The 24248-nt window shown below is 49.2% G+C and overlaps 1 protein-coding gene across 1 annotated transcript; it reads left to right on the plus strand.

The window, feature by feature from the left end:
* Positions 1-22716: 22716 nt before the first annotated feature.
* Positions 22717-24030, plus strand: LOC147990372 (uncharacterized). The gene is made up of 2 exons (XM_087538186.1): positions 22717-23412; positions 23983-24030. Exons 1-2 carry the CDS (start codon positions 22717-22719, stop codon positions 24028-24030), a joined length of 744 nt encoding a protein of 247 aa, XP_087394312.1.
* The last annotated feature ends 218 nt before the right edge of the window (positions 24031-24248 follow it).

The following is a 24248-nucleotide window of genomic DNA, read 5'->3' on the forward strand; positions in this document are numbered from 1 at the left end:
CAGGCGCCCTCGTGAGCATTTTCATGTTCCTATCTTTCACGAGGCACCCTCACTCGAGTTCGCAAGCTGGCGCACCCCTCTCAATCGGTGCCCCCCGGGTACCGCGATACGAAGCACTGGGTCATGACCAGTAACTCCTTCGACCAGGATCCGGAAGGATATGAATTTCCTAGTGAATTTTTGCAGTTCTCAGGCGCCTTCCGAGCACAGGAGGCCTCGTCAGGCATTGGGGAACGCGCGTCTCGTGAGGCGGAATCTACTTCTGGCGCATCAAGCTAAGTTATTCCTATGCGCATACATAAAACATGACGCCGCAACACAACACAGGAATGATCAACATAGCACAACCACTTAGAAATCATAATTGTTGCACGCCCCAACAGGGCCCCATACTTGTCTCTCTCTTAATGTAGGAAGGAAAGGAAAAACGAAACAAAAGCAGAACATGCTCCCACAGCAAGTCGCGAGGACGGGCCTACGGCGCTCTCTTGAGCTCAGCCAGACCCCTCCTGGCGCTTCACTAGAGCGTGGCGGCGAGTCGACCCGCGGCCACCTTCGAAGCGGGCGCGGCGGCGTGGCGGCTAGTCATAGCCGCCACTGCTGGAGCTGTTGCCGGAAGAGGAGTCGTCGTAGCTGGACGAGCCATGGCCAGCGCCGAGGACAAAGCCGCCTTCCTCCTCGTCACAACCATCGCCAAGGACGAGCACCTCATAGCCGTCGTTGTCCTCGGGGTAGCACCCGACGCGGTGCCCATCTTCCCCAAATACCCTCACGAAGAGGTTCGTGTCGCCGTTGTACTTGAAGTGCAGGGCGCACCGCCTGCCTAGCCCCCGCGCACAAGCGAACGTCTGCCAACCGCGGGCCAGGATCGCGTTGCCCATGGCGGACACTTCCACCGTGACCCAAGAAGCCCTGCTGCACAAAACCGTCCACCTGCAGCCAGAGACCGCCTGGACCTGCGGACGGCAGTTCGCCGACAAAGAACCGCGGGAGCTGAAGCTAGGTGCCAGCCGGGTTCTCCGACCACACGATGAACTCTGACATCATGTCCGCCGAATGGAAGCGCGACCGAGAAGGCTGCGCAACCACGACACGCCTCACCTCATCAATGGGACTGCCACGACCTGGGCGGCTTCCACCACACGAAGAGGTGCAACCGTGGCCGTGAGGGGCCGCGGCGGGGGTCGCAGTGTGCTTCAGGGATGGCTGCGCCCCCTCTTGGGCGGAGGTGAGCCGGGCCCCTCCTGGCAAGCCTTCCCTTTCTCCGCAGCCGAGAGCCTCTTCGCAGGCGCCATGGGTGTCGCTGCCGGCAGTGGAGCAAGGAAGAAGAAGTGGGAGAAGCAAAGGAAGAGATGGGTGACGGGGGCTCCGCCCCCACTTCCCATTTATAGCCAAGGGGAGGCCAACCGCCGGCCTCCACGATCTAAGGTAATAATGATCTGTTTCTGCATGTAGCAAGGACCCGTCAAGTCGGGTAGTTGCCGAGGCGGCATGGGGAAGCGGAGACGCCCATGTCCAGTCAATCACCATGCGTCAAGTGGGGCCGCATGCTGTTGGGGCCCATGGCGCTCCGCACTTGTCCTTCGGCTTCGCCTCGAAGCCAAGTCCAAGCGCGCCTTGGGCCCGGGGGCTACTGTCGGTGTTCTAGGAACGGGGGTCCCCAGACTTGCCTGCCTGCGGCCCAAAGCGTGGCTCCCCCAGCGGCCCTGTACGGCCCATCTTCACCAGCAAACACTCAAGACCCTCGTGTCTCTTGTTCTTTGGGTTTGTCAAGCTAGGCCGCGAGGTTGTGGAGTGTGCGAGCTAGAGAGGGGGAGAGATCTTTGTGCACACCCCAGTGTTCGAACCTCAAGGGTTTTGCTGGAACCCGAAATCCGAAAGATTATGTGCATTTCCTAGGCATTAATGCACATAATGCAAGTTCAACCAATCGGTGCATTAAAGGGTGCACAAGAACGGCCTGGAAAACAATGCTCGTGCCATTTAATAAATTCTCATGCCCTTTACAAGGAATGGACAGATATTTCAATGAAATTTCTGGCAATAGTCAACCACAAACGTTTGTTTATTGGGTTTTCAACTATAGAAAAATGAAATAAATGCTTGAAAAACATGACGCATGGCATGGTGCCATGGTATGACCTCACCATGGCCTGGTTAAAATTTGAGAAGGTTATGTCGTCATGCATGCCCTTCATAAATCGTACCATCACCAAGGAATTTCCATGCTTTCGAGAGGGAAATCACCAAGATTGAAGGGGAATCCAAATTTTCTTCATTCTTTGCCCTAGAGTTTTTTTCTACGACGAACATACACCCTGCAAATCACCGTGTTCAAATTTGCTATTTTTCCGGGCTCATTTACCATATTTAGGGGATTATGTGCATTTTCTAGGAATTTGCCACATATAAATCTAATCCAGCTACAGCTGCACGGGTGTGATGTGAGGGACGTGGTTTGCCGTTTGATCGCGGCGCATCCTACGATGCACACGCGTGATCTGTGTGGCTGGGGTTCCGGCCAATCATAACGCAACACCGCGCACATTGTTTCCGGAAGCGACGGAGATGAACTGTGTGCGATAATGAACAAGCAAAATTGTAAGGGAAGCCAAATTTCTGCTACCGTTTTCGTTGAGCTCTTGAATACCACCGCACTGTATGGCTTCCCGGCCCTGCTACCTCTTGAGAATGCGTTGGGTTTTCCCTTGAAGTGGAAAGGGTGATGCAGTGTCGGTGATAAAAAGTAGGGGCTCTCCTTTTGCACCCCTTTACTTGTGCACGGGCAGTCAGAGCCGCGCCCACGGCCGGACTGAGCAGGGGAGAGGAGGGATGCCAGAGCGCAAGACAACCAGAGCAATGCCAAGACCAGGAGCTCAAAGAGAGCAAGAGGGCGAGATGGACTCCCCGGCAAGACACTTGCCGGGGTGGCTTCCGCAGCCCCGACAAGATCCTTGCCGGGGCAACTTGCCTAACGCCAGCAGAGCGCGCCACCCTAGAGCCCAAGGGTTTCCAACACAATCAACTACATTGGAACCAAGGCTCGGGAGGCACCTCCACGGTGGCATGCAGATCTTTGTGGAGATCATAAATACGCAAGATCAGATGAGAACCAGAAGACGACGATCCTTGGCGAGATCCTTGCCAAGGAAATCCATGAGACCCCCGGCAAGATCCTTGTCGGGGACGACTGTGGTGCCACGGCAAGACCGTTGCTGGGCCCTCGGCAAGACCCTTGCCGAGGACGTCTGCGGGGCTGCAGCCAGGCCCACGTCTGCCAAGACTCTATTGTCGCTCCCATGCAGCTGCTAGCTCAACCAGTTGGGCAGGCGGCTATGTGGCAGCGTGCGGCCTCCACACCGACTCAGCAAGCACCTGCATGGTGGCATGGAGATCTTCATGAAGGCTCCACCATCACACCAGCCCAGTAGCCAGCCAACGTTGCGCTACAACACCTCGTCAGCTCGGACGAGCGTCAGAGCAAGGCGAGGCGGCGACAGCTGGGACGAGCTTCCTTGCCATCCCTGATAAAGAAAGAGGGGCACGTCGGCAGCACATTAAATGCATTTGTCCGACGGTGCCAGAGGATAGACTCAGTCGCGGTGCACCTTTCCACCTCCCGTGTGCCACTGTGGCGACCCCTTTTTCTATAAAAGGGGGCCCGAGGCGTGCTGGAGGGGATTCGGATCTTTGAAACCAGAGACAGACCATAGCTAGTTCAAGAACTCAAGAACACTCAAATATACATCAAAGCAGGACTAGGGTATTACGCATCTTCGCGACCCGAACCTGGGTAAATGATCCTTGTGCTGACCGCGAGACCCTCTCTTTGCACAACCCCGCGTCCGACAATCGTAGAAGGGATCCCAGTGATCATCCATATGTGTCGTTTCCCACCGACATCTCTGGCGCGCCAGGTAGGGGGTGCGCAGTTGTGAAAATTCGGTCTAGCAGTTAGTTTAGCAGTTCTTCTTCGCCATGTCTTCCATGAAGGAGACGATCATAGCGATCTGTTCGCCGGGGCCGAACGGCCCGAACCAGTGCGGGCGAGTGGTGGGGCGGTCGCGGACGGAAGCCGACGCGCGGCCCACGAACACCCGCATCGCTCTGGCAGCCAAAGCCTGGCGAGCGGTGTCGTTCATGCGCGAGACGACGGGCCGCACGCCACCAAATCCAAAGAAGGATCCGCCCCCCACAGGCGGCGCGGGGCCCTCCAGGGGCGGCGTAGCGACTTCTGAGGCACCTATACCGGCGCCCGCGATGCGCTCCTCCCAGGTTGCGCGCGACGAGCAGCGTCACCTCGCCGGTGACCCTGGGCGCCACCGTGGGAAGAGTCTTGTGCATCATTAATGGAATATAGAAGGCCAGCATGCACACTGAGACCCTGGAGAAAACGGCGCACGGCCGCCTTGCCATGATAGAGCTCCTTCTAACATGGTTAGAAGTCGGAGCGCGTCATGGTCCGCGCAGCTTTCGCCGCCACCCACACCAGTGGAAGCTCTGGCGCGCGCGCAGTTGCTCCTCGACTTTCCACCTGCTGCAGAAAAGCTCGACGAGTGGAGAGTCACCATCCGGAGCCTCATTGGCATTGCCAACAAAGATGAGACACAACCAGCGGGGCCCTCAGGCCGGCGCTCCGTTGAGCCACCGCATGCCAGTGGTGGAAGGACCGGGGGTGCTGCAGCCACGGTGCACTCTCCTCCTCCACACCAGCCACCGCGGGTGCCGGTTCGTCGTGATGATGTTTGTGATAACATCTCCATAGCGTCGTCCGACCCACGGACCCACCGCGGTCAGCGCCAAGTTCTTCGGGAGCGAGCCCATGAAGACGCTCGAACCACCATCGAGCGCCGGCGCGATGCACGCCACCAATCATATCGGCGGGCGGGGCCCACTATGGACCACCCAGCACCGGGAGGCTCTGGCGGCCTACCCTACGAGGTGGGTTGCCCAGCCTTTACCCGTGAGCTACGGCAGTTCCATTGGCCCTCCCACCGCACATTCAAGCCCGACGTTGGCGAGAAGTACAATGGCAAGACCCACCCGTCAGAGTTCCTCAGCATCTACACCATCGCGATGCAAGCTGCTAGAGCCCGCGACGACAAGGTGCTTTCCAATTACTTCCCGTTGGCACTCAAACCCAATGTCATGTCATGTTTGATGCACTTGCCGGCGGATTCCATTTCTTCTTGGTCGGACTTGTGCCATGAGTTCGTTGGCGCCTTTACGGGAGGCCACCAAGCCATGGCCAGGCAAGCGATTTACATATCATCCCCCAGAAGGAAGGTGAAACCCTGCGCAAGTACATACAGAGGTTCAGCCGGGTGCAATACAATATCCGAGATGATCATCCCGCCACCATGATCAGCGCATTTCACCAAAATGTGCGCAACCGCAAGATGCGTGAAGAGCTGGCGATGAACAAGGTCAAAGATGTGACTTTATGTTCTAGCCGATAGGTGTGCTCGAGCTGAAGAGGGGAGGAAGCACCCCGGCGAGGACGACGGCACGGAAACTGACTCCACAGACAAAGGCACAGCCACCTCGACGAAGAAGGGCCTGTACCGCAACAGGAAGCGCAAGGGCAAGACCGTGCTTGCCGTCGAGGGATCCGAGAACACTGGCGCTACCAAGAAGGCCAAGGTAGACGACCCCGGCAAGGAAATTGCCAGGTGCGCCGCTTGCCGGGCCTTGGCGGCTGCCGACAAGCCAGGAGGCTACGACAAGTAATACTGCAAGATCCACCGCACCAAGGGCCACGACCTCCAGAACTGCCAGCAAGTCGAGCTGCTTGCTGAGAAGCAAAAAGCTGAGTATGAGAGGCGGGAGAAGGAGAAGGCCAGGATGGTGCCGAGGGATCTGGCAAGAAGCGTGGCGGCTAAGGAGGTCGCCGTGGAAAGGATAACCAGCAAGAGAGGCCCGCTCGGGGCCGTGACTAGAAGCAAGGAGATGATGATCATGACGAAGACAACGAGTCCGGCGAGCATGAGTTCCAGAAGGCTATGGAGGCCATGTGCGTTGACGATGGCACCTCGCTGCACACCTCTCACCGCCATCTCAAGTAGTGGGCGCGTGAGATCACAGCAGTGGAACCATCACTCGATGCTCAGAAGCCACTCAAGTGGTCCAGCACGCCTATCATTTTTGACACCGAGGATCACTCTGATTGCACAACTGCGGTCGGGTGTTTGCCGTTGTTGGTCTCGCCAACAATACGCAACCTCAAGGTGACGAAGATGCTAGTTGACGGCGGGGCCGGTCTGAACTTGATCTCGCCTGTTGTGATCATAAGGCTTCAGATTCCTTATGGAGACCTCGAAGAGATGGGCACATTTCAAGGGGTCAAGCCGGGGAGGAGTTAGCCGAAGTGTAAGGTCACGCTGCCCGTGACGTTCGGAGGCGAGTTAAACTACAGGACGGAGAGGATTGTTTTCGATGTAGCCGAGATCCCCTTGCCTTACAACGGGATTCTCGGCCGCCCGACACTAGCCAAGTTCATGGCGGCGTCACATTACGCCTACAACACACTGAAGATGCCTAGGCCGATGACCATCATCACTGTCCCCTCCGACAAGAAGGACGCACTGATCTGCCGCCGACCAACTCTACCGGGAAGCAGTTGCAGCGATTGCCGCCAAGGAACTTGCTCCTGCCGTTGGATCCCCGAGAGAAAAGAAGACCGGCAAGACCTCTCGCACCCACTTCGGCAAGCGCACCTCTTCGGAGTGTTGTGCTCCCGCCGAGGACGTGCCAGAGAGCTCTACCGGCAAGAGCAAGAAATCTAGAGCTGCACCACTTGAGACCAAGAAGGTGTCCGTCAAGGAGGATGGCACGGGAGGGGCTTTCATCATAAGCTCCACCCTAGACAGCAAATAGGAAAGCGCACTCGTCACCTTCTTGCGGGTGAATGTTGACGTGTTTGCATGGCAAGCATCCGACATCCCCAGCGTTCCCACGGAGGTGATTGAGCACCATCTTGCTGTCTGTCCTCATGCGCGACCAGTCAAGCAGAAGGTCAGGAAGAAAGCTTTAGAATGGCAAGAGTTCATTACGAAGGAGATGAGGAAGTTGGAAGCGGCAGGCTTGGTGAGAGGAGTACTCCATCCGACGTGGTTGGCCAATCCGGTGGTGGTGCGCAAGGCAAATGGGAAGTGGAGGCTATGTATCGACTACACAGATATCAATAAGGCTTGTCCTAATGACCCTTTCCCATTGCCGCGCATTGACCAGATTTTTGACTCCATGGCCGGGTGTGATCTGTTATCATTCCTTGACGCCTACTCAGGATACCACCAGATCTTCATGACAAGAGAAGACGAAGAGAAGACAACATTCATCACCCCATGTGGTACGTATTGCTTTTTACGGATGCCTTTCGGGTTGAAGAGTGCTGGCTCAACATTTGCAAGGGCAGTCCAATTTGGTTTTGAGCCCCAACTACATAGAAATATGGAAGCTTATATGGATGACATAGTGGTCAAAACTAAGGATAGGGCAATGCTTGTACAAGATTTGGAAGAGACATTTGCAAATCTGTGCAAGATCAACCTCAAGTTGAACCTTGAGAACTGTGTCTTCGACGTTCCGTCCGGCAAACTTCTCAGGTTCTTTGTGTCACAGCATGGGATCGAGGAGAATCCAGACAAGATCAAGGCTATTGAGAAGATTGAGGCGCCCAAGCAGATCAAGGATGTACGTTGGCTCACTGGTTGCGTTGCCGCCATGAGCAGATTCATCTCCAAGTCTACTAAGCATGCCCTTCCCTTTTTCAAAATTTTGAAAAAGGCGGGCCCAATGGAATGGACCCCCAAGGCCGAAGCAGCGCTGCAGGATTTGAAGAAATACCTCTCCTCTACACCAACACTGGTTGCACCCAAACTGCAAGAGTCGTTGCTGCTATATCTAGCGGCAACGAATGAAGTGTCCAGTGCCACGCTAGTGGCGCAGAGGGAGGTCGACGAAGAGGCAGTGGCAATGGCAGGACTGGTGGATGGCAAGCCAGAGCTCCCCCTGGCAGAGTCTGACGCTGGCGGGACAGGGCCCGCGCAACCAAACAAAGTGGTGTAGAAAAATAAAATGACGCAACACCCGGTCTACTTTGTCAGCTCCCTCTTGCAGGGGGCTAGGTCAAGGTACTCCGGTGTGCAGAAGCTTCTCTTCGGCCTCCTTATGGCCTCGAGGAAGCTACGTCATTACTTCCAAGCACACAAAATCACCGTCGTCACCCGCCTCCCGTTGCAACGGATATTGCATAAGCCAGACGCAACCGGTAGGATTGTGGAGTGGGCCGTGGAACTGTTGAGCTTTGGTTTGAAGTTTAAAAGTACTTCGACAATCCAGAGCAGGGTCTTGGCAGAGTTCGTTCCCGAGTGGACCTCAACGCCCGACGAAGAGATCAAGGAGACCACCCTTCCCGGCAAGGAGGCAGATCGCAACTGGATTATGTACTTTGACGGGGCTTTCTCGCTGCAAGGCGCCGGTGCTGGTGTGCTGTTCGTTGCACCCACCGGAGAGCACCTCAAGTATGTAATCTAGATGGACTTTCCCAGGGAGATGTCCACGAACAACACTGCTGAATACGAGGGGTTGCTTGCCGGTCTCAGGATCGCAGCAGACCCCGGGATCAAGAAGCTCATCATCAGGGGTGATTCACAGCTTGTCGTTAGGCAAGTCAACAATGATTATCAAAGCCCATTGATGGAGGCCTACTTAGATGAGGTGAGGAAGCTGGAGGAGCGTTTTGACGGTATACAGGCGGAACATGTTCCCCGCATGGAGAACGACATCGCCGACTACCTGTCGAAACGCGCTGCCTTCAAACTACCTGTGGAACCAGGTACTTTTGTACTTCGGTTGACTCAACCATCCGTTGAACCATTAACAGAGCAGAACGAGCAAATAAAATCAGGCCTCGGCAAGTACTTTCCCGCCAAGCTCCCAGGAGCCACCGGCAAAGATGTTGCCATGGACGCTGAGCCTGCCATGGGGAAACCGACTCCAGCAGGGTGTCAAGATGAAGTCCCGTAGGCCCGTAGGGGATTAGAAGATCTAAATTCTACCAAGGCCCATAGGCTTACAAACTAAAAAAAGATAAGTGCCCCGTGATCCCTGTTCTTGCCCTTTTCCTCCCAGGTGTGGCAGGTGAAGGCAAAAAGAAGGCGACGGGGAACACGCCGATCGAGAGCTTGATGAGGAAGGCCCTCAGCAGGGCACATGGCCGAGGGAGGGGCGGCGCGGTCAGTCGGAGTCGGCATTCCCTTGCTCGGCACCCTCGTCATCGCTGTCGCTGTCCTCCTCATCACTCCCGCTTGAGTAGGAGCCTTCGTCATCGGAGGAGCTCTCCACGTAGCACTTCAGGCGAGTTCCAGAGTCTCCAAAGACCTTGACAGAGAGCAGGTCATTCTCCATTAATTTGAAATAGAGAACAAGCCACGCCATCAGGCTGTGGATACGAGCAAAAGTCTTCCATCTGGGATGAAGATACATGACGTGAGGGGCGGGAAAGTCGGCGTCGACCCGCGTGCCGCCATCCCCGCAGCCCCTCATATGCAGCCTCAGGGTCTGTGGTGGATCGAGCTCCATCTCCCGAGCAAATGGAGTGGGGAGACGAAGGCGACGGCGCGGTGGGCGGCGCAGCCTGATGAAGAACTCACGAGGCTGGTCCCCGATGTGGCCATCCATTGGAGGAGGCATGTAGGATCAAAAGTATCTCTAGAGGGGGGGGGGTGATTAGACTACTTGACCAAATAAAAATCTAGCCTTTTCCCAGTTTTATGTCTTGGCAGATTTTAGCAACTTAACACAAACACGTAATCAACCTACACATTCTAAGAGTATAGCAGTGGAATGTAAAACAATTGCATAGGAAGGTAAAGGGAGGAGTTTGGAGGGAGTGAACACAATGTAGACACGGAGATTTTTGGCATCGTTCTGATAGGTGGTGCTATCGTACATCCACATTGATGGAGACTTCAACCCACGAAGGGTAACGGTTGCGCGAGTCCACGGAGGGCTCCACCCACGAAGGGTCCACGAAGAAGCAACCTTGTCTATCCCACCATGTACATCGCCCACGAAGGACTTGCCTCACTAGGGTAGATCTTCACGAAGTAGGCGATCTTCTTGCCCGTACAAACTCCTTGGTTCAACTCCACAATCTTGACGGAGGCTCCCAAGTGACACCTAACCAATCTAGGAGACAACACTCTCCAAAAGGTAATAGATGGTGTCTTGAAGATGAACTCCTTGCTCTTGTGCTTCAAATGATAGTCTCCTCAACACTCAACTCTCTCTCATAGGATTTGATTTGGTATAAAGATGATTTGAGTGGAAAGCAACTTGGGGAAAGCTAGAGATCAAGATTTATGCGGTTGGTTTGGAATATCTTGACCTCAACACAAGTGTAGCTGGTTCTCTCTCAGAAAATGTATGTTGGAAGTGTAGGCATATTCTGATGGCTCTCTCCACAAATGAAGAGTGGGTGGAGGGGTATATATAGCATCCACAAAAAATCTAACCGTTACACACAATTCACCAAACTCAGCGGGACCGAATCATATAACTTGGTCACACCAATTTAGTTCAAAATGTGAACGTTAGGATTTTCGGTGGGACCGATATGTCAACTCGGTGGGACTGATTCCATTAGGGTTAGGGCATAATGTGATATCGGTGAGACCGATTACACAAACTCGGTGGGACCGATTTTGGTTATAGGCAAACAGAGAGTTGGTCAGGCAAACTCGGTGGGACCAATTCGCTCATCTCGGTTAGACTGAAACGTTACAAAGGGGAAACAGAGAGTTTGCATTGCAATCTCGATGGGACCGATCACTCATCTCGGTTGGACCAAAACGTTACGAAGGGAAACCGTGAGTTTGCAATCCCATCTCGGTGAGACCGAGATCCCTATCGGTGAGACCGAAGTGACTAGAGTTTCTAGCAGTAGCTATGTCAAGTGAATTCGGTGGCGCCGGATAGAAGATTTCGGTGGGGCCGAGTTTGACTTTTGGTGTGGGACATATGTGGATATGAGAAAGTAGCTGAGGGTTTTTGGAGCATATCACTAAGCATTTTGAGCAAGCAACTCATTAATCAACACCTCACCCCCTTTTAATAGTATTGGCTTTTCCTATGGACTCAATGTGATCTTGGATCACTAAAAGTAAAATGTAGAGTCTTGTGCTTTGAGCTTGAGCCAACCTTTTGTCCTTAGCATTTTGAGGGGTCCACTTTCTAATCCATGCCATGCCAATCATTGAGCTTTTCCTGAAATATTTATCTTCAAGTAGCATTAGCTTAATGAGCTATATGTTGTTAGGAATTACCAAAACCACCTAGGGATAGTTGCACTTTTAATATCCCCCTTTTTGGTAATTGATGACAACATATAGATCAAAGCTTCGACAAATGATTATAAGATTGAAAAATATCATCACTTTGAGAAGTATGTGATAAGCAAGAGCTCCCCCTATATTTGTGCATTATTTAAAATTTTCTTTTGAATGCAAATGCACAATCGATTAGGATCATGGGTTACTCTTCCATGTCACATACATCTTGGTGGAGCGCTCAAAATGATAGAAATTAAAAGCATGCACTCATCACCAAGCAAGTGAATGATCATATATGGAATATAAAGGATAGCATCATTCAACCAAACATTAATGTAGCATATGATCAACCACATGATCACATAAGTATCTCACAAGGACATAAGGACATAAAGTATCTCACACTAGCACACAAAAAGTTCAACCAAAAGCAAGAGAGATAAAAAGCAAGACACTCTCTCTCGAAGCCTATGATCTACACATATTTATCCCCCTTTGGCAACAAGTTACCAAAAAGTTTGAAAATGCATAGTGCTATACGTCTCTCAGGCTTGGTCTTCGGGAGGTGGTGTAGATAGAACTCCAAGGACGAAGACTTCCGACGATGTAGTTGGAGCTGATGGAGTGGGTGTTGGAGGTGGCACTGGAGCTGTAGTTGCTGGTGCTGGCACTGAAGCTCTGGCATCTGAGACTGGCACTGTATCAGACATTGGACCTTGTGGCACACGCTGAAAAGCATCAGTGGTTGCTTTTCCTGTCCTCTCCTCTACTTCCTCCTGAAGCTGCTCAAGTGCAATCTGAATCTTAGTCACCTTCAGATCAAGATCATAGAATTTTGTCTCCACAATCCTCTCCAAGCTCTCCTGATTCTGAGTCAGGGTGGCCAAGCCCTTCTCAATCCTCAGTGTAGCTTGAATCAGATAGCCTAACTGATCTTGCTTGATCTTCAGGAAGACTCGAGATGCCTCTTCAACACTTGGCATCTGGGTAGCTTTCTCAGCCTTTTCCTTGGCTCTCTTCTCCTGGACATGAGCTGATGATGGTTCCTGCTCATTCATCACAACAATGTTGCCTTCAAATTCAGGAATAGAGGTAGATTCTCCTTGTCCAGCAAATAAGTCCCTGTGCCCATCTTAGAGTTGATGAGCTCCTTAATATGTGGAGCATATCCACAACTCCTCTTTTGATCAGCAGCAGTCCTCTTCATCGTTCGACAATCAAACTCAAAACTTTGAACTTCTGGGGAACATCAAAAATTTACAGCATGTTGATGGAGTCTCCTATGATCATCTTGTGATCTCCTGACTTGGGTAGCAATGTGTGCCTTAAGATCCAGTTGATTGTAGGTAGACCAGACAACAAGAAATGCACAGAGCCAAGCTTGTGAGTTTCCAAAGCCTTATCAGGGATCTCCTTGTACATGTTTGCCATTGAGTTGTGGTCTTTCTTCTTGGTGGCATACACATCCAAGTCATCTTCATGTTCTTTGGGGGCATTGATTAGCTTGGCCCATTCTTCAACTGTGGACTGGTACCTAGTACCCTCAGACATCCGAACTATCCTTCCATCTGGATAGAAGTGGGTAGTGGAGTAAAACTGCATGATCAGCTCATCATTCCACTTGGTGAGCTTTTGTCCAACAAATTCATCAACTGCACATGCCTTAAAGCTGTCACACACTCTAGGGAAGTGATCTTCATTTTCCCAGATGGACTCCCAGTCAACCCATTTCATGTCACACACTATGGGCTTCTTGTCAAGCAAAATTGTCTCATAGAAATCTTGTTGTTCCTTTGTATGGAACCTGTAGTCAACTGAAGTCCTTCTCCTAACAGCATAGGGATCAGACTGTCTCCACAACCTCAGTCCTGCATCTTTCCTGATGTGCATGTCATCAGCGACTGGATGAGCATCATTGTGGTCAGGAATTTTGGGCTTCAACTTCCTCAAAACAAGAGAATCATCTTCCTCTTCTTCAGCTTTAGGCACTGGGGCCTTGTTCTTCTCCTCAGCAGGTATGCTCCTGGTGTTCGTCTTGGGTTTTGGAGGTTTCTGAGCAGTAGCCTTGGGAGAAGATCTGAGCTTAGATGGAGCAGCCCCTGATTTGATTGCATCTCCCATAAGCTTCTGAGCCTTAGGAGCTGGTGCAGCATCCTCTTCCACCTCCTCTTCTTCTGAATCTCTCATAATGGAGGATCTTCCAAGCACTCTGGCAGTGGTCTTCTTGACCCTTTCCTTCCTTTTCTTTCCTTTTCCAACAGCCTCTCCAGTTGTCTTGGAGGTTTCAACAGTTGAGGCTCTAAATTTTAAGGTTGGCACCCTCTTGGCAGGGGCCTTCTTGTGCAAGCCAGGCTTAGTTGATGCAACTGTGCCATACTCTTTCTTCAGCACCTTCTTCTTGGAGCTGACTTCCTCCTCAACAGCCACATAATCCTCATCTTTAGAATCTGAGGTCTTCTTCTTCCTTGTTCTGGTGGCTACCTTGGGAAAGTTGCTTGGTGTGCTCCTGCTGCCATCATCAGAAGTGTTGGAGGGACTAGTGCCCTCACTCAATTGTACTTGTTCCTCTGACTTGTTCTGGCTGTCACTCTGGTCAGACATTTCTGCAAACTTAGTGACAGCAGACCCTGTGAATAGATATGGATGAGGTAGAGTGGATGAGCATCACAAAGTGCAGAGTTTTTGCAAAAAGAATGACTTAAAACCTTAGTTTTAGTTCTTCACAGAAAGCATTTCGGAGCTACCAATTTGTAAACTCGGTGATTCCGAAGTAGCTTTTGGAACCTAAACTAGTGAACTCAGTCAGACTGAGTCACAGTTCGGTGGCACCGAGACTGCTAGGGTTTCACAAAGAATCGAACTCGGTCACACCGATTTGCAATTTTCGGTCAGACTGAAAGTGCAACTGCAATGGCCTAAGCCAAATCGGTGAGATCGATTTCTACAATTCGGTCGGTCTGAGATGTGTCCGACGGAGACTGATGACCAGGGATCTATCGTAGTCCTTTCGATAAGAGTGTCGAACCCAACGAGGAGCAGAAGGAAATGATAAGTGGTTTTCAGCAAGGTATTCTCTGCAAGCACTGAAATTATAGGTAATAGATAGTTTTGTGATAAGATAATTTGTAACGAGCAACAAGTAACAAAAGTAAATAAAGTGCAGCAAGGTGGCCCAATCCTTTTTGTAGCAAAGGATAAGCCTGGAAAAATTCTTATATAGAGAAAAGCGCTCTCGAGGACACATGTGAATTATCATCAAGCTAGGTTTCATCACGATCATATGCACGTTCGGTACTTTGATAATCTGATATGTGGGTGGACCGGTGCTTGGGTGCTGTCCTTACTTGGACAAGCATCCCACTTATGATTAATCTCTATTGCAAGCATCCGCAACTACAACGAAAGTATTAAAGTAAACCTAACCATAGCATGAAACATATGGATCCAAATCAGCCCCTTACGAAGCAACACATAAACTAGGGTTTAAGCTTCTGTCACTCTAGCAACCTATAATCTACTTATTACTTCCCAATGCCTTCCTCTAGGCCCAAATAATGGTGAAGTGTCATGTAGTCGACATTCACATAACACCACTAGAGGAGAGACAACATACATCTCATCAAAATATCGAACGAATACCAAATTCACATGACTACTAATAGCAAGACTTCTCCCATGTCTTCAGGAACAAACGTAACTACTCACAAAGAATATTCATGTTCATAATCAGAGGGGTATTAATATGCATATAGGATCTGAACATATGATCTTCCACCAAATAAACCAACTAGCATCAACTACAAGGAGTAATCAACACTACTAGCAACCCACAGGTACCAATCCCAGACTTAGAGAAAAGAATTGGATACAAGAGATGAACTAGGGTTTGAGAGGAGATGGTGCTGATGAAGATGTTGATGGAGATTGACCCCCTCCCGATGAGAGGATCGTTGGTGATGACGATGGCGATGATTTCCCCTTCCCGGAGGGAAGTTTCCCCGGCAGAACAGCTCCACCAGAGCCCTAGATTGGTTCCGCCAAGGTTCCGCCTTGTGGCGGCGGAGTTTCGTCCCGAAAGCTTGCTTATGATTTTTTTCTCATCGAAGGACTCCATATAGCAGAAGATGGGCATCGGAGGGCCACCAGGGGGCCCACGAGGCAAGGGGCACGCCCAGGGGGGGGCAGGGCGCGCCCGCACCCTCGTGGCCAGGGTGTGCACCCCTCTGGAACTTCTTTCGCTCAGTATTTTTTATATATTCTAAAAATGACTTCCGTGAAGTTTTAGGACTTTTGGAGATGTGCAGAATAGGTCTCTAATATTTGCTCCTTTTCCGGCCCAGAATCCCAGCTGCCGGCATTCTCCCTCTTTATGTGAACCTTGTAAAATAAAAGAGAATAGGCATAAGTATTGTGACATAATGTGTAATAACATCCCATAATGCAATAAATATCGATATAAAAACATGATGCAAAATGGACGTATCAACTCCCCCAAGCTTAGACCTTGCTTGTCCTCAAGCGAAAGCCGAAATCGAAAAATATGTCCACATGTTTAGAGATAGAGGTGTCGATAAAAGTAAAATACAGACATGAGGGCATCATGATCATTCTTAGAACATCAATTTATATAATTCTTGTCATATGATCTCTTATGCTAGAGTAACAATTCAATCACAATTTCAAGTATGAATTATAAACTTCATTGAAAACTAACAAACTATAATCTCAGTAATTGGAGCAATTGCAATTTATCATAACATAGGAAAGAGTCTATATAATAGCTTTTCAGCATGTCCACATACTCAACTATCATATTGTCTTTCACAATTGCTAACACTCACGCAATACTTATGGGTATGAAGTTTTAATCGGACATAGAGAAAGATAGGGGCTTATACTTTTGCCTCCCAATGTTTTACCTCAAGGGTAATGTCAACAATAATAGTTCATCAAAACTCACATCCAATTAGCCATATATACCAGGATCTTTCCAACATGTTGTGCTTGCCAAAAGATAAAATGTAAAAAGGAAGGGTGAAGATCACCATGACTCTTATGTAAGGTAGGAGATAAAAGTAAAAGATAGGCCCTTCGCAGAGGGAAGCAGAGGTTGTCATGCACTTTTATGGTTGGATGCACAAAATCTTAATGCGAAAGAACGTCACTTTATATTGCCACTTGTGATATGGACCTTTATTATGCAGTCCATCGCTTTTATTTCTTCCGTATCACACGATCGTATAAAGCTTATTTTCTCCCACACTAATAAGTCATACATATTTAGAGGGCAATTTTTATTGCTTGCACCGATGACAACTTACTTGAGGGATCTTACTTAATCCATAGGTAGGTATGGTGGACTCTCATGGCAAAACTGGTTTAAGGGTGTTTGGAAGCACAAGTAGTATCTCTACTTGGTGCAAAGAATTTGGCTAGCATGAGGGGGAAAGGCAAGCTCAATCATGTTGGATGATCCATGACAATATAATTTATCTCAGATGTAAGAAAACATAACCCATTACATTGTCTTCCTTGTCCAACGTCAACTCTTTAGCATATCATATTTTAATGAGTGCTCACAATCATAAAAGATGTCCAAGATAGTGTATTTATATGTTAAGACCTCTCTTTCTTTATTACTTCCTATTAATTGCAACTATGACCAAAACTATGCTTGTCAACTCTCAACAACTTTTATTCATCATACTCTTTCTATGTGAGCTCATTACTCTCCATAAGATCCATATGATCTCTTTGTTTCTTTTTATTTCTTCTCTTTTCTTTTATTCACTCAATATTATGGCAAAATAATCAAGCCCTTGACTCAACACTAATCTTTATTATATATAGCTCACGGACTCGATTACATAGAAGGATCATAAACCAAAACTCACAACTAGATCATACTAAAAACTTTTATTATACTAGATCAAAATATTACCAAAAGGATCGAACTAAGAAAAATGGTAAAGATAAAAGTGATGATGATACGATACCGGGGCACTCCCCCAAGCTTGGCAATTGCCAAGGGGAGTGCTGTGAGAGCCTGGTTTTTGCCTTCTCTTATTTGTTTGAGTTTTCATTTGAATTTTTTTGAAACTTGGAGTTTTTGAATCTTTTCATTTGGACTTAAGCACTTGGGCATCCTTGGCTTTCACCCAAGTGTTTCACTTTTCTCCCAAACCATCATTTCACTTCTGATCCACCTCAAAATAATCTTTGGAATGTTTTTCTTAAATGAAAAATATTGATTTTCTCTCTAAAACCCCTAAGCCTAATCTGTTTGCTCCAAAGCAACCCTAATTTTTATGGCTCAGAAAATTCTAAGAAAATTCACAAATATTCTAGGGACCCTAGGGCACCTCCCTGAGCAAAAATATTTCATCAGTTTTTGGAATATTTTTGCTATAGAAAATCTTTTATGTTCTGGACAGAAATGGTGGTTTCTACAGCAACTACCATTTTACTTGCTCCATTTGACCTGATCTTTCTTGTGCTTATTTACCTTAGTAACTCTAAGCTAGCCTCCAAAGCACAACTTCAAACTCCCAGCCATTTGACCACAGTAACATCACAAAGTTACTATCCAGAAACTTACCAGACGTGTAAAACTTTCTCTACTGTACCTGGATGCAAACCAAACCGTGGTAAACTTCGAAACCACCGCGAACGACATGCCAGACATGAATTTTGGACGAAGGCTAGCCTGTGGAGAGAGTTCGCGCAGTGACCACGCGTGTCCACGATGCCAGGAATGCGTGTCGACGCGCTGTGGGAGCTGCCGGGCGCTCTGTTCGCGCGTGCTCGCTTCCCCCGACTGCCAAACCTAGCCAAAACTCGCCACCATCATCGTATCGACACCCTTAACTCCACCCTGACACTCGCCGACGCCGGAGCTCGCCGCAGCGGCCACGGGCAAGGTCCGGCAAGCTCAAGAGTGCGGGCGCACTGTGCTCGTCGTCACCCCCTTGATCCTGTGCTTGTCTCCGCCCGCCCACAGTGGTCACGTGATCTCCGTCGCCTTCTCCCCCTCTTACTAATGCCGCTCGTCGCCGGGCGCCGTGGACAGGTGTCCACCGGCGGAGCCCGAAGCACCCTCGCCGCTCGCCTATATATAGAGCCCCTCCCCAACCTCTCCGAGCATCCTCCAGCACACACACACACACACTCCACGGTCGAGTAGGAAGCCGTAGCCTGGCCGGGCAGGCCTCGGGCCGCCTCCTCCGAGCTCGAGCTTGCTGGCGATCCCCTCTGGTAGCTGCGGCAGCCCCAGCCCCTCCTAGGCCTGGGCGACCTCTCCAGGGCCTCCGCCTCTCTTCGGTGAGGCCGTCTCGCCCGCTTGGAGCCCCTGGAGCGGCCTCTGCTTGCCGTCTTCTTCAACTCCGGAGACCCTCTCGTTCTGCCTTTGCTCACGAGCTAGATTCCGACACCGTCCGACCACCCCTAGCCACGCTACGGGTACGGGCAGGAGCGCCTCGACCTCCTCTTGCCATCCCTCCCTCTCATTTTGGCCAAAGAGCCCTCGTCGCCGGCGAGAGCTCCGGCGAAGCCGTGGCCATCTCTGTTTCTCTCTCCCTCTTCCCCCACCTGACTAGTGGGGCCCGCTAGTCAGCCATTCAGCACGCGCGCGAAGCGGTACGAGTGGTGGCGCCCCTGGGCTTTACGCCTTCGACGTAACCCCCCAGTCTTACTCTTTTATTCAAATTCATTTGAATTTACAGAACACTTCAAACTGTTATAACTTTTTAACCATAAGTCCAAATGAATTGATTCTTTTTGCATTGTGTTCTTTGAAAGAAAATCTAACAGCTCACCAAAGATGAGATTTTTCTGAGCTGTTTAGAATTTCTGATGAATTTCAGAAGTGTTCTTGATATTTTCTCTTTGTGTTTAAAATTATTTTCAAAAGGTGAGGCTTGTCTTGAGGATCACCAGGAGGCTTGTGAACCTCATCTGCACTAAGGCAAGCCACAGCAACATTTTTATGATGCCTTTGCAATATTTTTGATTTTCCCACTTGAATGAAATGATTAATCAATGCATCTAAATAATTATTGAGTCATTTGTATTCTGTTAAATGTTGAATAGTTGTTATGCTTGATTTACAGAATAGTTGAAACTAGTTTAGTTGATAAAGTAATTTAAGATTTATTTGAGGTGATGTTAGAAATAATTTCGTTATGCATGGTAGTTATTTTAGCTATACTTTTGCCTTCCTAAAATTGGTAAAAATTTGTTAGAAAATATTCTGTTAAATCATATTACTTGTTTTTACAGAAAGTTTGAACTTAATTTAGTGATAAAGAAAGTAAGGATTGTTGATAGAAAAATCTTTTGCTATGCATATGAAAAAGTTATCGGGATTGCTTTCTTGCGTGAGAAATTAATGAAACTTGTTACAAAAATATTTTGGTTAAGTTATGAGTCATTTGAGCTAGTAAAGTAACATGCGTTGTTAACGGTTATGCTTGGTGTATAGATGACATCGGTCATTTTTATGATGCATGTGTTGTTTTGCATTCCATGGCATGCTATGACACCGGTCATTGTTAGTTTAAAGTTGAAACTGAAAATAACTCAACTTGATACACCATTGACTAGGTCATGGTGCCGCTGAATCGAGTTCTTTCCAGTGCAACCACATTTGCCTTTATGGGGGGCCTTGATTCGATCCATTGACACGGCCTCTGGTCGGTGCCTCCATCTAGGGAAGGTTATGTCGTGTTTGCCCTGGCCCGGCAAGCAGGCGTAATCTTGTGTGCTCGTTAATGAGATTATGGTACCGATTTCCCCAAGTGGGACTTTCCCCAAGTGGGAGTTTCCCCGAGAGGGAGTTTGGCCACGACGGTGGTCGGGGTGTCTTTGGTAGACACGGGGCCACCCAGGACCAGCCCATTGGGGATTTGGGTCGGAGTGGTCGGGAGAGTGCTGTGACAATGGAGGGGTTTCGTCGGAATGCCGTTGGTCCACCCGAATGGGAGTGCGAGGCCATGGGTTCCATGGTGTGGTTCCAGTGTGCTACCGCTGCAGAGTGTATAATCTATCGATAGCCACGTCCACGGTTAAGGACACCTCGTAGTAGGTCGCACCATGAGTCAACGAATAATAAAAATTGCACACTAAGCTGTAAACTTTGCATTATCGAGGATGGCAGGAAAGCCATCAAGGAATTTGGGACCAGATATTGGTCGTGGTTGTGATCGCCGTAAGGATCACGAGTCATTTTGTTTTACCACCGTGGAGGTGTGTTTTACCACGTTGGTGGTGTGTTTTACCACATTGGTGGTGTGTTTTACCACGTTGGTGGTGGTTGTGATCTGAAGATGATCACGGTTGGTAAGTTGTCCTGAGGGACGTTCGAGCATGATCACAACATGTTGACATATAGTGTTGCATCATTAATAATTGGCTAAATATCATGATATTGTTTGTCATTATGATTATGCTTGTTGTGAGCTTGCAAGTACATTCAATGTACTGACCTGGCGTGTCATGCCAGATTTCAGGAAAGTCTCGTTGGAAAGGAGCGCCGTTCATGTCTAGATCGTGTCCACGTCGGTGTCCCTGTGAGATGGAGCTTCCGCTACGACGTTATTCCGCTGCCACATAGTTGTTCGGGTCGAGGCCCCTTCATGTTCACTAAATAATATACATATTGATCAGCCGCACCGAGTGTGCCGCTTGGCCTCGACCGTTGTTGTAATATGAACTCTGTTCCGCTAGCATCAATAAAGCGGTTGTTTTCTGTACCAATATGTTGTGTGTTGCCAGAAGACATGGTCTCTGGGCTGGCAATGCAGGGTAAACCGGTTGCTCTGAGCCGGGGTGCCACAACGATTGGTATCAGAGCGGCGCTAACTGCAGGCCACGCTAGACTACGATGTGTTAACTGGACGCTAGGCGCGAGTAAATTTGAGTGCCGGTAGCAATTATAGTTGGTTGTTACATTCTAGTCATTTGATTATTATTGTTATGCTAAGCTGCTAATGGTTGTGAGTGTAGATGGCTCTGGTGCCGTATCCGTGCCAGTTGCAGCTGATGCCGTACACGTCACCGCACCTTCTCCACAATGTGTGGCGTCGGCTGTACCCTCACGGAGACGAACCAGTCTACCGTGTGTACCGGGAGCGTCTAGCAGACTCAGTGCATGAGTATCACGCAGTGGTTACTCTACGCACCAGTTCTGATTCCGGCTCTTACACTCGCACTTCTCGGAGCGATTATGCCTCCACCGCTTCTCAAGCTGTCCAGTTTGCCACATTTGAGGTCCTTGTCGAGCTTTGTTATACCGAGGTTCGAATGCAGCACCACCCAGGTTTCTATTACTACCCATCTCTGCACGATAACGTTCATGTCCGTTTTCCTCTTGTTGACCCGGAGTCTGATAGTGTTGCTAGCCATCTTGCTCGTTATATCACTGCTAGCTATCTGATGATCCACGAGCTGGCTTGAGAGCTGACTCGTGCCCATACTGCTTTAGCCGCTACCTTGGTCACTACTAGATCCACCACTACTTCGTCCTCACTGGGATTTACCCCGTATGTCCCAGTTAGTTCTAGCTCTCCTATTTTGCTGGTTACTCCCCCGAGTAGCACAGGCACCTCCGCCGTGAACCCTCTCAGTGCTCCTGCCGAGTGGGTCTCACTTCTTGCTACCCCTGCAACCCTGATGCTTCATCCTACCCCTGCCCCTAAGGGAGAGCCCTCGAGGTAGCGTCGTCGCGTTACCTTTAACCCGGAGGTTTCCGTTAACCACGTCAGTTCGGGATCTGAGACCGATTCAGGGGAGGACACCGCAGCACCAGCAGAGCAGTAGTGTCTTTGAGTATTCGCATTCATCTAGATGGTGTACGGATGTAGTTGTATGAGTCATGATGCTTCATGTATGAGAGTAGTGGAACCAGTCATGTTGTTTAATTTTCATGTATGAGTCTATGTATAATGATGTTGGGACTTTAATCGCCATATTTTCTTCGCTCTTTTTGGTCTTTTTTTGAGAGTTGTTCCTGGCTTTTCCCCAATTTTATTCTTGGATGTCTCTCACCTTGATTGCGTTGCCTTGGGAAAATACTCAATAGGATGACGCGGGGAGGCAGCAGTAGCAACGTTCGTGAGGGAACTCCTGTTCGTTGTTCCGCATGACAGGCAGGATATTCTCCCGAGCCGTACGTTCAGCCACCACCTCCACCGAGCAAGTTCTGTGTATGTTTGAAGAGAAAAGGAACAATGATCTGATTGAAATATTGAGAAGTGTGCAAGCTATGGTTGGACAGAATGGAAATCAGAATGGTCACCACTCCAAGTTGTCAGATTTTTAGAGGACCAATCCACCCAGTTTCAGTCAGGTTGTTGACCCATTGGATGCAGACGATTGGTTGCAGACCATGGAGAAAAAGCTTGAGATTGCTCGTACTGAAGGAAATGATAAAGTCCCATTTGCAACCCATTACCTTGAAGGCGTAACTGCCATATGGTGGGAAAATACAAAAGCCATGTGGCCGATTGATGAGGAAGTCACCTGGGAAAAATTCAAGGATAAGTTCCGCAAGTATCACATCCCTACTGGAGTTATGAAGGCCAAACAGCGTGAATTTCTTGCGCTCGTCCAAGGAAATCAGTCTATGGCTGAGTATCTGCAAAAAATCAATCATTTGTCCCGTTACTCTCTGTATGACATGGCCACTGAAGAAAGAAAGATTGACATATTTCTTGGAGGTTTAAATCCACAACTTCGGTGTGCTCTCAGTATGTTTGATTTCACCGATTTCCAAACTCTGGTGGACAAGGCGTTCATTGATGAACGGGAGCACAAGCTTATATCGGATAACAGGCCTGCTAACAACGACAACAAGCGCAAGTTTGAGCCAAAGAAGGATGGAAAACCTGTGCAAAAAGCTTGTACCTGGCAGCCGACTCAGGTGGAATACATGCCAAATTGGCAGCAGAATGTTAACAGGACCACCACTCAAGTCAAGAATATTGTAACCAGTCCAACACATGAGGAGCGCCAGCGCAATAATACTTGTTTCATTTGCGGGCAGCCCGGACATTATGCCAAACAGTGCCCCAAGAACAACAAGGTGAATGCTTTGAGCAGGCCACAAGTCAACTTTATGGAGTCAGGGCCAACCCAGCAAAACTACGTTGGGCACGTAAATCATATCTCCGCCGATGAAGCCCAAGAGAAGCCAGAAGTCGTCATTGGTATGTTTTCTGTTAATGACATACCTGCAGTAATTTTATTTGACTCTGGGCTTCCCATTCTTTTATTTCTCGGAGTTTTGCCGCCCAAAACAATTTTCCTTGCACCATTTTGGGCAAAAATATGCTGGCACAAACCTCGGGATCTATAATCAAGAGCAATCTAGTCTGCCGTGATCTGGAGATCAATATCAACGGGATCCACTTACCAACATCTCTGATAATCATTGAGTCTGAACAATTGGATATTATATTGGGGATGAATTGGCTGACCAAATATCAAGTTTGTATAAACTGCGCAACCCGAGAAGTCAGTTTGACCAGCCTGGATGGGAAGCTCATCAAATTCTATACTCGCAAGCATGTACCCAAGCCAGAACTAGTTTGCACCACTGTGGTTGAGTTGGAATTTATTCCTGTGGTCAGTGAGTACCCTGATGTGTTTCTAGAAGAACTGCCAGGCATGCCAGCAGATCGGGAACTGGAATTTGCCATAGACCTTGTGCCCGGAACCGCACCAATATACAAGAAGTATTACCGGATGCCCTCATCAGAATTAGTGGAACTAAAGAAATAGCTTGACGAATTACTCCAGAAGGGTTATATTCATCCCAGCTCTTCACCGTGGGGGTCACCTGCAATTTTCGTAGGAAAAAAGGATGGCAGTCTCCGTATGTGCATAGATTACCGCCAGCTGAATGAGGTCACCATCAAA

This window comes from Triticum urartu, chromosome 1A (assembly GCF_056163025.1).
Source record: "Triticum urartu cultivar PI428250 chromosome 1A, HENAU_Tu73, whole genome shotgun sequence".
NCBI classification, from domain to species: domain Eukaryota; kingdom Viridiplantae; phylum Streptophyta; class Magnoliopsida; order Poales; family Poaceae; genus Triticum; species Triticum urartu.

What these genes read in the sequence shown, in the direction of transcription:
- LOC147990372 (XM_087538186.1), top strand. Translation starts at nt 22,717, where the DNA reads ATGGAGAAAAAGCTTGAGATTGCTCGTACTGAAGGAAATGATAAAGTC. An exon ending in AGTGCCCCAAGAACAACAAG is followed by an intron (nt 23,413 to 23,982) that starts GTGAATGCTTTG and finishes ATGTGTTTCTAG; the next exon opens with AAGAACTGCCAGGCATGCCA.